This window comes from Euprymna scolopes, chromosome 6, assembly GCF_053919585.1.
Source record: "Euprymna scolopes isolate OS-2025 chromosome 6, ASM5391958v1, whole genome shotgun sequence".
Taxonomy (NCBI): Eukaryota; Metazoa; Mollusca; class Cephalopoda; order Sepiida; family Sepiolidae; genus Euprymna; species Euprymna scolopes.
In genome coordinates, this window is record NC_136487.1 from 44,450,344 (window position 1) to 44,463,938 (window position 13,595).

Sequence of the window (13,595 nt, forward strand, 5' to 3'; positions counted from 1 at the left end):
CTTTCACGAAAAACACCCGTCTAGCTGAATCCACTGTGAAAAATTTCCCCCACTCTATATATGTGCCTAAATCAAAATGCAGATTCCATGAACAAAGCTTCTTTCTTAGAACTGCACGCCTGTGGAACTCTGTTCCGTCTGCCTGCTTCTCTCCGGACTACAACTTGGATGTCTTCAAGTCCAATGTTAAATTCCTAATGAACCGCCCCTTAAGTAAACATTTCAGCAAATCTCCTCACTAACGTAATGTACTTGCAATAACCCTTATCCCTGAGTGGCTTCCGGGCCTTGATAAGTGGTGATCACTGTAAAAAAAAAAAAAAAAAAAAAAAAAAAAAATCCGTCATGTTTCAGTATGACAACGTATGCTACTATAAGTGTCATTTGAAGCATAGAAGAGAAGTCAGAAGTGTTAGTTAGGAAGACTTGAAATATACAGCATTTTCTTAATTAGTTTGCATGTATGATATTCTAGTCATTGGTGCCATATTCGTGTCATTAAATGGTAGTAAGCGTTTGTTAATACCCCCCCCCCCATTCCAATATTGTCCCAACTACCCAATGCCCATCCTACAAGCAAATAAAGTTGCATACTGTAGACAAATAAAATTTGCATTCAGTTTCTTTTGTGAATATGGAAAGGCAAGTAAATTTGCATCCTGTATTTTTTTTTCGGCAAAGGAGGCAGAAAGCAGATCCAGTCTCCAGTCACATCCTGTCTTTTTTTTGGGTGAGAGGAAGGAAATAAATAAATTTGCATCCTGTCTCTTAGAATTGTAAACAGAAATATAAGTTGGTCAATTTTTATTTTAATCTGTGCCTTTGTCCTTTATTCAAATCCTTTAAAAAAAAAAGGTAAAACCTGGGTGCTTGTTAAAATACAGTTGACGGATCGATTTTTAAAATATGTGATTTTAAGCCAAAAGAACATTACTTCTGAATTGTCATGTCGAAAATAGTAATATATCCAAAAATTACGAAGATTCATGTAGTAGAACAACTGCTATTGTTTTTAGTAAAAAAAAAGAGTATTGCTATAAGGCTAAACGAATGTGATGAAAAGGCAGATAAGTATGTCCCCTGTATTCACAATCTTCAAAGTGTTTAAATCTAGAGAAAATGCTATTTTCCCCAATTTTCTGTAAAAAAATTACTAAATAATTTTCTTAATTTTTGGATACATTACTATTTTCGACATGGCAAGTAAGTACTGTTGTTTTTACTTAAAACCACATATTAAAAAAATTGATCTAATGACTGTATCTTTATAGGCGCCAAAACCTGTATGGTGCCTATCAGATAATCCTCTCCTTTTTCTTCTAAACTCAACAAATCTGTTTTATTTCTGAAGTGAATGGCTCCCATCCTGTCTTAGCTTAGTAGTATTAGCAATTATTAAAAAGAATTTGTTCTAGTCTAGAATTCCCCCAATATTAAAAAAAAACAAAAATAAAAATATATAAAATGTATGTACCCAGGACAAATGCAAATATCATATTACAAAAATCACATAAATTGGTCCAGTAGTTTTATTTTTAAACTAGCAGAACTCGTTATCTGGCATTGCCCGGTTGATGCAGCCCCCTCCCTTCCACTCCGGTCCCCTATAAAAATGAAAATATGCTTGTTGGTGGCCAACCCACAACCTCCTCATGTTAAGAAAAGCTTTCAGAATAGACAATCCCAACCATTGAAGAGTACTTGTTTCTGCCAAATTTAAATGAGATTTTCGTAATCAGCATAGTCAAAAACCTATAAAAGTTATCATATTAAAGAAAATTGTGGAGGTGGAGCTAATGTAAAAATTTACTCACAAAAAAAAAAAGGTATTGTCTTTTGTATAGTGACGCTAATCTGTTGATGTTTAATTTTGTCTGTTTTATTTATTTATTTTTTTTCAGCATGATTGTAATCTGTAGAGTGTGACAACAATCAGTTAATATGTTTGATTTTGTTGTTTTTAGCTATGTTAATCGGTTAATATGTTTAATTTGTTTTTTTTTATTCGTTTATTTTTTTTTTTTTTTTAGCACGATTTTCTTCTGTAGAGAATGATACCATATTGTATAATTTCTGGAGCGTTCGTTTATTTATTGTAGAATTGGATTCCGGAATATGCAAATAGTCAGGTATCAGCCAATCAAAATGGGTGGAATTTGGGAAGGGAGAATTTATTATTTTTGAATCAGGAAATAGAAAGATTGTTATGTGTATGTATGTAATAACCAGTTAATGGCAGTGCGAGCACAATACAGTAGGAAAATATAGAATTTGACCCGGTCTCAACTAGTGGCGGTGAGAGCACTAAATATTGAGAGAGAGAAATAGGAACTTCTTCCTCTGTAGATGTGGCGATTGTGATGGTGTTGCTCATCGGATGTAATGTAGCATTTTATTATCACGAGTGACTGTTGCAGAAATGATGGTTGTAAGCTACATAAAATAGTGGCTGTCAGAGTAGATGTATTGAATTTGTATGTAGCATTTGTTGTTGCAAACTTACAGTACTTTGGTTCAGAGGGGAATTTCTGCAATCAAAATATTATAAATGGAGAGAATAAAATCAGATTTTATGAATAACCAAAAAGTGACTTTCACCCACCTTTTTGAAAACAATTTCAAGAAACAGAGAGATAACAATTTACACTTGCTAGATTTATCTTGTAATGCCTATGAATTCTCATAAATCGATTATTTTCTTTATAAAAATAAAACTACTTGATTAATTTATATGATTTTCGGAATATGATATTTTCATTTCCTCACAAGTATGTATATCCTACAAATTTTCTTTATTTTTATTATTTTTTTTTAATATAGGAGGAATTCTGGACAAGAATCAAACAATCTCTACCTATCCTGTGTTGTCCGGGAGGGGAGTCTTTTATTTATTTATTTTTTTTAACCAAATTTATTTTTCTTGTAATGATAGAACTTTAAAAGTTAAATTTAATAATGAAATCCAATATTTATAAAGTTAAAACTAATTTTCTTAAGGTAATGTTTTAAACTCTAAATTATTAGATGTAAATAGCTTCCAAAGCTGATCATTTTTGAATGCAGAAGGATTTAAGAATTTTAAAACCAGAAATGATTTCCTTTTTAACCTGTTTCAATGCTTCCAGATTCTTTAACAAATGACAAAGTGTCACAAATTATGACTATCAGCAATTATTCATTAAGATGGACTTAATTTTGTAATTAAATCCGTCTTTGTAAATAGGATTTGAAAAATTTTGTTTTACAAACATATGGAGTGGGTTCACAATTTTATTTATTTGATGTGTTTTCTTTTTATATTAATTTTTATTATGTTCATAGCAGTCTAATAGAAATGTACAATAATTAAAAATGGTGAAGTGAAAAAACGATTTAAACTCTGAGTAAATTTAGATTATTTAAATGACTGTTCTCATCTGGAATGTTATTCGCACATTTCTCCAAGGTCTTTTGGCGTAACAGATAAAGTACTTAGTTAAATTCAATTTAAAGTGACACTCTTCTGGAGGTTAATGGTTCAATTTTCAGTGCGGATAGTATTAAGAATATGACTGTGAATTACTTAAGACTTCTACTCCATCATGACTGATGGAATGTGAGTGTGCAACCCTTGTGGATTAAATAAAGGATTCTGGTCAAAAATCCGTACAGAGAGATTCTCGAGTTTAACGAGATACACCCAAAGAAGGCAACAGGTTACATCAACTGAAATGTTGTGAGAATAACATTCAAGATGAGAACAAGAGTCCGAATAATCCAGCTTGTACAAATAATTCTTATGTCAAAAATTCAGAAATATAATTTGAGTAAATTAAATGCATAAAAAAAAAAATCTCCATGTTATTTTATTAATGTCTTTTTTTTTTTATTTTTAATTTCTCAGTGTGGATGTTGACTCTCCAAAAAGTAGTCGCCCGTTACCAAAAGGTTGGAGACGTAATGTTGTTAAGAGATTGTCTGGGAAAACGGCGGGCAAATATGACGTTTATTTCTATAGGTAAATAAACACTTTTTCTTTTTCAAAAATTTATTTGTTTTTTAATTTCAAATCCCCCAAAATTAAATTAAATTTTTCACATAAAGTAGATATTTTCCGTATACTGCATTTTATGTTAATTAAAAATAAAACCTTTTTTTTTTTTTTTTTTTAATGTTTGCAAATTTTTATTAACAGTCCAATAATGTATTTTCAATCTGATCTTTTAGTTGGATTAAAGAGTAACAAAATGAGAAAAGTTGATTTCTGTCAGTTATCCTGGTAGAAATAATGCTTTCCAAGAAGCTCAGTATTAAAAAGATATTAGATTATAATTCCACGTGAACACTCAACCTACGGAATGTAATGGGAAAGGTCATAAGCTACTATAGCACTCGTCTTTTTACCAACATGGCAAAGAACTCTTTTCTTCTTCTACCGAACTTCATAGACCAAGTTTCTTTTCAGTAACTGCCCACCTATGGAACACGTTACTGCAGTAATGTTTCTCTACAGATTACAACATGGTCGTTTTCAAGTGCAGTGTCAACAAAATGTGAACAAACATCTTTCTACTCATCTCCCTTCATAATGACCCTGCTAATTAAGTCCCTGATAGTAGCCCCCTGCTTCAAAGTGGCACTGTGCCTTGTTTGGGGTGAAAATTGAATAATAAAATTAAAAAAATATGTCACATCAGAGTACCGTGCCATCGTCGAATTTAAAAGTCTAACTCTTATCCTTGTGTGGCTTTTGGCCTTAGTAAACCATTAGTATAAAAATTTATTTCAACTACAAAACATATTCTTTATCCCCTAGTAGAAATTGCTGCTATTTCAGCCACAAAACAAATCCTTCATTCACTGTACAACTTGCTACTAATTTTAACCACAAATAGACTCTTCATCCATTGTCACAACAACTGTTTCAGCCACTAAACAGAACCTTAATTCACTGTACAACTTTCTATTTCACCCAGTACACAGACCGTTCATTCACTGTACAGTTTTACTATTTTGAATACAGAAACTGACTTCTCATCACTGTCACAATTACTACTGTTTCAGCTACTAAAACTACCCTTCATATAATATATGAATTGCTACTTTTCAACCATCCACTGTTCAAATTGCTACTATTTCACCCACTAAGCACACTCTTTATCCACTGTAAACATTGCTACAGTTTTACTCACTAAACAGACCCTTCATTCACTGTACAAATTGCTACTATTTTAAATACAGAAACACTCGTCATCAACTGTCATGATTACTGTCTCAACCACTGAAACAATCCTTCATACACTATACGAATTGCTACTATTTCACCCACTAAACAGACCTATCATTCAGTGTACAAATTGCTACTATTTTCCTGACTACACAAAGCAGTCAATATTTTTTTCTTTCTCTTTTGTTCCATCGATTAATGTAACCAAAAAAAAAGGTATCTCCATAGCACAGTAAGTGGGGGGGGGGGTAAGCTCTCTCATTTCAGAAAATAATGAAACAGAACCATATTTGAACTTTTCTTTTTTTCCTGTTCCTCTGAAAAAAGAGGGATTGGACCTAGTAATTCACTCCCATTCATCCATTTTTCTCAATAACCACTTGAATTTTTTAAAACTTTTGCACAAACATTAGTCATGGTGAAAGTAAATTTTTGCCAGAATGGATTTTCTGGGATAACTGTGGGACTGCTTCCCTGTTGATTACAACTTGATTATTTTAAAATCCAGTACAAACAAATTGTCATTAACCGCTGCACAAGTAATTAAATGCAATTCATATTGTTGATCTATGTTAGTACTCCCAGTTTTTTTTATCTTTCGTCTTACAGTCCTTTTATTTCGTTAATCCTTACCCTCCAGTGGCTCTGAGACTTGATAAATAGTCATCCAATCGTAAAAGAGAAAAACCTTATTTTTACAAACTCTTGATTTTAAAATTAAATCCTGACTTGCTTATTAAGCTTCTTTTGTCTTTTTTTATCTTTCAGTCCAGAAAACCAGAAGTTTCGCTCTAGAGTAAAATTGCTTGAATATTTTCAAGAACAAGCCTTGGATTTTAACATCGATGATTTTGAGTTCTGCCAGACAGGTGCTACGTCAACAAAAAAGTTGGTTGACACACCTCCAGTGAAGAAGAAGAAAAAGAAACCTGTCATCTCTCCTAAGAAACCGGTCATCTCTCCTAAGAAACCGAGCCCCAAAAAAATTCATCAGTCGTCATTCCCTCCCAATTGTTTGGGTAAAGGAAAAAAATTGATTGTGAAAATTTCTTCTTTTCCTGTTCCAATAAAATATCGCCCATTCTATCCTTCTCACGCTAATGTTTGGCGTTATTTCGAAGATTGTGTGAGCGTTGAAGAATGTGGGCAACTCAAAAACAAATGGGAATTATCGACGGAAGAGGAAGTCAGCTTGAAACGGTTGCTCTTGTTAAAAGGCTCGACTCCGCCCCCTTCCCCTCCCCTCACGGAACGGAAAAAAAATAAAACTAGTGAAAAACCTCCACCTAAAAAGAATCCCTCAACAAAGACAAACTTATCGAAACTCAAAGAGCGAAATCTGTCCAACCTTTCAACGGATCAGAACTGCTGCGGACAGCTGTTAAAAGACTCTCCATTCGATAGTGGCCTTCCTAAATTAAAATCCGGTGCGCTTAAGGAAAACGGAGAGCCGACATGCAACAAAATTCCTTTAAAGAAACGAAAACTTAATCTTTCATTGGAACCTGTAAAGAATTTGAGTTTGCAAAAAGTTTCCAAATTTGAAATGTTAGACAAACAGTCTTCTGTTGCGGCACTCTCTTCTGACAAAGGTGAGCAGCTCTCTGTGGCACAATAACGGTCGAGAGCTGTGTGAGAATAGGTATCACTCTTTATAAATGTGGCGGTGAGATAGCCTCCTCTCTCTCCTCTCCTACTTCCCTACTCTATGCATGTGTGTAAGAATCTGTCGTCACTATGTATGAAAGGAAGTATGTGGTCTGTAAAGAGAAGGAAGCGAGGGTGAGGGAGGGAGCAGCAAAGCGTTTGGAGGCTGATAATTTGATTCTGTTCTGCATAATATCAAAAAGTGCCTAACTTGTATTTTTTTTTTAATATTTTTTTTATTTATTTATTTTTTTAATTGTTTCTTTTTGTACAAAGGAAATTTCCATGTTTTCTGTAACCCCCCAAAAAATGGTGTGATTCAATTTTATATTTAATTTTATTTGGAGGATTAAAATTTTTTTTTTTTTTTAACCAATTTGGGGAAATTTTCTTCTGAATTTAATTTCTTTCTTTGCGATTTTTTTTTTTTTCTTTTCTTTTCTCTTAACAGAAATTTAGTTAAGATAATCCACTTTTGAATTATGGATTTATCAAAACGATTTCCATAAATTAACTTTAATTCCACTCCCTTCCCCATCTTAATCTTCCTTCTCAATCTTCATCTTCATGACTTGTTTAATCTTAAAGTTAGAGATTAACAGAAATCCATACAATTAATTAGATTTTTGTAATAAACTAACTTTTAAGTTCATTTTATTTTCATTTAATGTGCCTTTTCCATGTCACATGTAGAGTGCATGTTGGCCTGGATGGTACAAAGTGACTTTCTCCATGAAATTCTACTACCATCAATGTGCCATTACTTAAGGTTATCCTTGATTTGGTTATTGCAAGTCTTCATCAATCTTTTCCCATTGTTAACCTATGTGTAATATATATATATATATATATATATATATATATATATATCTATTTATCAAACCAGAGCTTTGTTCAACATGCCCATGCCACCATACCAACTGAGTCTGGGAACAATCAGTTTCAGTAACAGAGAGTCAGAACTAACTTTTCTCTTTAAGTCGCATACCATAACCCTGTCATTCCTCTGCATCTCGAAAAAACCTAAATGGTCATAATCAAATCAACCAACCAAGAAGATTTTTATGAACTCAATTTTACTCTATAAACCATCAAAAAGCTTATGATGCACATGCTCTGATTGGTGTGAACCTTGTTATTGGGTTTGTGGGGAACCAATGTCTCCTACAACAATGGTTGATTCTATATTTTGGTCATCTAATATATCAATATTTTTTATTTTTTTAATTTTTTTTTTTTTCGAAGAAGGTTAGATTAAGTCTCGTATTTCAGAAAGGCTGTTTAATACATATCTCCTAGCGCCAGGCCTTGAGAAGATATCATTTTATTGCCATGAATATGTACATAACTAGAATTAAATCATTTCTCCCGTCTTTGCAAGAAGGTCTTGCATGGCATTTCAAAAGAACTGGTTCAGATGTTTGAGCGCCATGTTAAAACAGTCTCCAATCAGTTAAATAATCGTTCCTGAGGGAGAAGTATCCTTAGTTGCTGTTGAAAGTTGAGTGCGTAAAGAATGCAAAACATCTTGTAGAACCTTGTCTAAAAGGATTACATGTAGACAATGTGCTTAGAGTCGCAGGTTTGCCATATATGATTACGTTCTTCATGGTTCCTTTATAAATATTAAAGGCTGATAGGAACCATGCTTAACCACGGATTTATAGCATTAGACAGAGCAGTTGAAGTCCCCCCCCTCCACATACACATATAATGACGAGATGCTAGTCTGTCACGGGTTACAATTCTCTGTGATGCTGCTTAGCAATTTATACACTTAGATGATGTGGTTGTTTACAGCATCTAGAATTCCCAAATGGTTACCAATCTAGGTACTAACCTAAGTCCACGTTGCTTAACTTTCTTGATCTGACAAGAACTGGTGTACTAAAGTGATTTAGTTGTAAACATTGTGCCAGGTTATTTAGATTTGAAGTGGTTTGGTTTGTGTAATTTTTTTTGTTTCATTATGATTAATTTATGTGTATTCTTTTTGTTATAATTTAAAAAGGTTTGTTTGGATAAAAATAATGAATTTCATAACATTTAAAAAAAAAAAAAAATTTTTATAGGCTGATGGAAAACAAAAATCATGTGAATTATAAGTGATTGTGTAATTTTTACTTTTGGACTCCTATGTTCTTTTGTAAACAAAAAACAATGCATTTCTTGATAAAAGTAAATGGGAAATTTAACTGGATATCAGATACATTCTAGAGTCTTTTTTTCATTGTATACAAGTTTATATTAACTATCCTTTGATGACATTCTGTTTTCAAACGATGCTCATCATAAGCATTGTCTAAAATAAAAAGAAAGTCTTGAATAAAATGACTTGATTACATCTGATGTCCAATTAGGCATAAACATTTCATATCCGTTAATATTTTATATACAGGGCGTTTCAAATTTCACCATCAATTAGCATCAAAATAGATGGTTAATTTTTGGACACCATATTGTGTGTATTTAGGTAGCATTCTTTCATTTAAACAAACGTTAAAGACAGCATAGCTTTGGTTTGATTAGAACTTTTTTTATTTTTTCAATTTTTCTGATAATCTTTATACTGTGTGGATCGAAAGGATTGATCTAAAAAGATTATCAGAAAAATTGAAAAATAAAAAAGGTTTAATCAAACGGAAACTTTCTGTTATCTTTAATGTTTGTTTATACATATGTATGTATGAAGCAAACATTGTTAAAAATAAGAAATCTTTGGCTTATAATTAAGCTGAAAATTTTTAATTTTACAAATTTTTTTACTCTTTTTTTATGTTAAAATCAAAAGAATTTAAAAAAAAAATTTAACAATGTTTGCTTAAGTGAAAAAATGCTACCACAATTGTCATATATATACATGTTAGGAAACAAGACTAGAGGATGTCAGAAATATAAAAAAATTATATTAGCACTTATAATTCACATGCTTTCCATAAAGTTATTTATTTAATTTTTTTTTAGGTATAAGGAAATTAATCTTTTATTTTTTTTTAATCAAGAAGCACATTTTTTCATTTCTTTTTTGAAATCATTCCAAACATAGCATAAAGCCACTTGATGTAAGGAGCTAAAAAAATATTCAAGTCAAAAACTTGCCAACGATAAGTATCAGATGAAGTTGACTTAGAAAACAGCAATTCTCTGTGTCAGAAACATCACTCAAGGAATGTAAGGACTAAAGGACAAAATAAGGGAGGGAAGTGAGATTTAAGTAATAATCCTGATAGCACAATGCCATGTCAGTAACCACTTCTATCTATCTATCTATCTATCTATCTCTATATATATATATATATATATATATCTTCATATGGAACTCATTAAAGTAAAAAGTATGTCCAGTTGAAATTGTTTCTCATATTTCATTAAAATTATAAATTTTATGCATAATTCTTGAATCTAATTATAGGAGAGTAGAAAATAGACCGTGGGTTTTCTTTTGGCAGCCTTGTGACTATTGTTTCCCTTATTTTGCCCTTTAAGCCTTGCATTATGTGAGCCATATTTTTGACAAAGGGGGAAGAATTGCTGTTTTTCTAACAATCTATCTGACATTTATTGTTAGTTAGTTTTTGACCTTGAAGTAATATTTAAAAAAAATTATTTTTAGTTTCTTATATCAAGTGACTTCATGCCTTGTCTGAAGCAAGTTCCATAAAAAGAAAAATCCATTGTTCTTGTTCCATCAGCAATGACTGAGTAAAAGCATTAAGTAATTTTTATTTTATTCTTAGTATCGCCTGTAGTGAGTATTGAACCTTCAATTTCCAGAAGGCTGCCATTTAAAACTCATTGTTAATCAATGCCTTATATTTATATTGTAATGTTTTCACTATTTATAGTTATTGGTTCTCATGACAAAGAATAGAAACAAAATTACTGAAAACTTTTACTGTCTTGTGACTGAAGAGAGGAGGACAATCTACCTCCATTTTTTAAGTAAAGGGTTCAGTTAGAAAATCTGTACAGATTCCTGAATTCAAAAAGATACGCCTGGCTTTTCTATCGACTAAATTTGATGCAGATACCCTTGTGCTGCCATAAAACGACGGTCATCAATGATTTCATTAGTGCATAAATCTGCTAATAGGCTATTCTTTCATTCTAGTATTTTTGTTTCTTTCAATTTTTTCTTTGTCAGTGATCTGATTGTTTTAACTTTACTTTTAATTTTATTAACTAATCCCCCCCTCAAGTGGTGACAGGTTTAATGGTTCAAAGCAGCAAATCTTATGGACACCGTATTAGTTCAAAAAGATCAAGCTTCTGAAATTAGATTGATATATAAATATCTCTGCTCTTCCTGTTTCCAGACTTTTTTTTTTTTTTGTTTTTTTTTTTTCTTTTTACAAAGGTGTCACCACTTATCAAGGCCCGAAGGTTACTCGAGGATAACAGTTAACGAATGTAAGGTGGTAGTGCAATCGTTAACGGTGTAGATTGGGCAGAATTTGGATTATTTAAGGGGATGGATCAGCAAGAACTTGTTTACATTGGACTTGAAGGCTACCATATTGTAGTTGGCCGGGAAGCAAGCTAGTGGAACAGTGTTCCATAGGTGGAGAATTCTAAGGAAGAAGCTTTGTTCATATTTTTATCAAAATAATAGGAATGATTTTTAGTTTCTTATATCAAGTGGCTTCATGCCTTGTCTGGAGCAAGTTCCATAAAAAGAAAAATCCGTTTGTTTTTCTTTTTACAAGGGTGTCACCACTTATGAAGGCCCGAAGGTCACTCGAGGATAATGGTTAACGAATGTAAGGTGGTAGTGCAATCGTTAACGGTGTAGATTGGGTAGAATTTGGATTATTTAAGGGGACGGATCAACAAGAACTTGTTTACATTGGACTTGAAGGCTACCATATTGTAGTTGACCGGGAAACAGGCTAGTGGAACAGTGTTCCATAGGCAGAGAATTCTAAGAAAGGAGCTTTGTTCATATTTTTATCAAAATAATAGGAATAAATAAACATCTTTAATTTTACTGGCAAAGTGTAGAACACCTAATCACATCTACAAAATTGTTTTGCAGTATTCCTGCCCTATTTCAATGATAAGGTGAAAATATATTTAGTAATCATACTAAAAACAACAACAGCAGCAAAAAGACAGCCGTGGAGTTGTTAGCTAAAATACTTCAAATTTTGAAATTGAAAGAACTTATGTATACCATATATTATTTATGGAAGGTATGCTAAAGCAGATGGAGGGCCATGTAGATAAGTTTGTATTGTTATGAAGGCCACATGCAATGAATTAAAGTTGTTTGATAAAATTATTTCCAAATATTTTTGTTAGTTAAATTATAAAAACTGCAATTTTTGCCATTAAATGACATTTATGTGATTTGCAAGTGTGTTTTCAGAGAGCTGTATGCAGCTGCTTGGTCCCATGTTTGACGTGTCTGATTTATAGAAAGCAATCATTTTTCTTTGTCTTTTTTGTAATAAGTATCTGTAAATTAAAATTTCTTTATGAAACCATTAAATTTATTTTTGAAAGAATGAAAAATTCGTCAGTCAGTGAAAATTTGCCTACTATACAACGAAATAAAATTAAAAAGTAATACATGAAGTTTCAAAATTGGCTACCCCCCCCCAATGAAACAAAAAGAACAAAAGAATTTCACATCCCTGCTAAAACCAAACAAGTGATTTATCAAGTGAGATCAAAGAGTTTCACTTTTCTCCTCATCGAAGTTTTAACTATATAATTTATTAATTAATAATCTCTTTACTAATAAAACTGTCAAGCTAGATCTCTTGTGTCTGCATATCTCTTGCTCAAATGTAATTTTGATAAATACAAATTTTTTTTTTTTTTCTAAGAATCAAAAATAAGGGAAAATAAAAACATTTTAAATCCTATTTAAAAGAAAAAATGTAGACAACTATATTTTGAACCTTTTTTTTTTTTCTTTTTTTCGGTAACACTGGGTAAATACAGTTAGTTTATTTAATATTGTTAAAATATATTTTGTGCACGAATACAAATAATGAAAATGTACTTTTGAGGGGTGGGTTTGTCATTTTTCTTACTGCAGAGTCTAGTACAAGACCATTTCATAATGAGGAATTTGTATTTTCTTTCATTTTCTGATTGGTTTAAAGTTGGCTTTAATGCATTCGCTGCCAACTACGGGTATTCTTGTACCCTGACATTTGCTTAGCCTTGCCTGCTACGAGTAAACTTGTAATAACAAAATTCTGTTTCTATTAATGTACATATACAATAACTGTCTTTAACTTGAACTAGCATCTCAAAACAACACATTGAATAGTATGCTTACGAGTTATCTCGTATTTGGCCCCTGCCATGTATTATGTTTTTTCTAGCGAATACGTATATAAGTTATAAGTTGAATGATTCACTATAAATAAAAGCTGATTTGAGTTATTTTTATTACAAAAATTATACAAACTGATAAAAACTGGCAATTCCTTTAATAAAAGTGGCTCGTGATAATTCCTTAAAAAAAACATACAAATTTAATATATATTCCATATTATATTCATATACATTAATTGTTGACTTTATTATTTAGAAATTGCAGAAAAAATAACTTGGCAATGACATTAAATTTAATAGAGCTATAGCTGGCAGCGAATGTGTTAAACTCTTTTTGCACGGCATATTTGCTTGGCATAAATAAATGAGCAAGTTTGATTATTTTCTTATTTCTACCCACTGACATACAGGTCTGCTGTATGCATGTCTCTGGGCTGCAGTGGGTAACCTG

The 13,595-nt window shown here is 31.8% G+C and overlaps 1 protein-coding gene across 1 annotated transcript in view; it reads left to right on the forward strand.

Moving 5' to 3' along the window:
• The window catches only part of LOC145277625 (methyl-CpG-binding domain protein 4-like), a 75,008-nt gene that overhangs the window by 19,843 nt on the left and 41,570 nt on the right, over nt 1-13,595 (forward strand). Inside the window, exons 2-3 of the mRNA XM_080129179.1 lie at nt 3,884-3,997; nt 5,975-6,798. Coding sequence (XP_079985305.1) covers nt 3,884-3,997; nt 5,975-6,798 — 938 coding nt within the window. The remainder of the gene's footprint in view (nt 1-3,883; nt 3,998-5,974; nt 6,799-13,595) is intronic.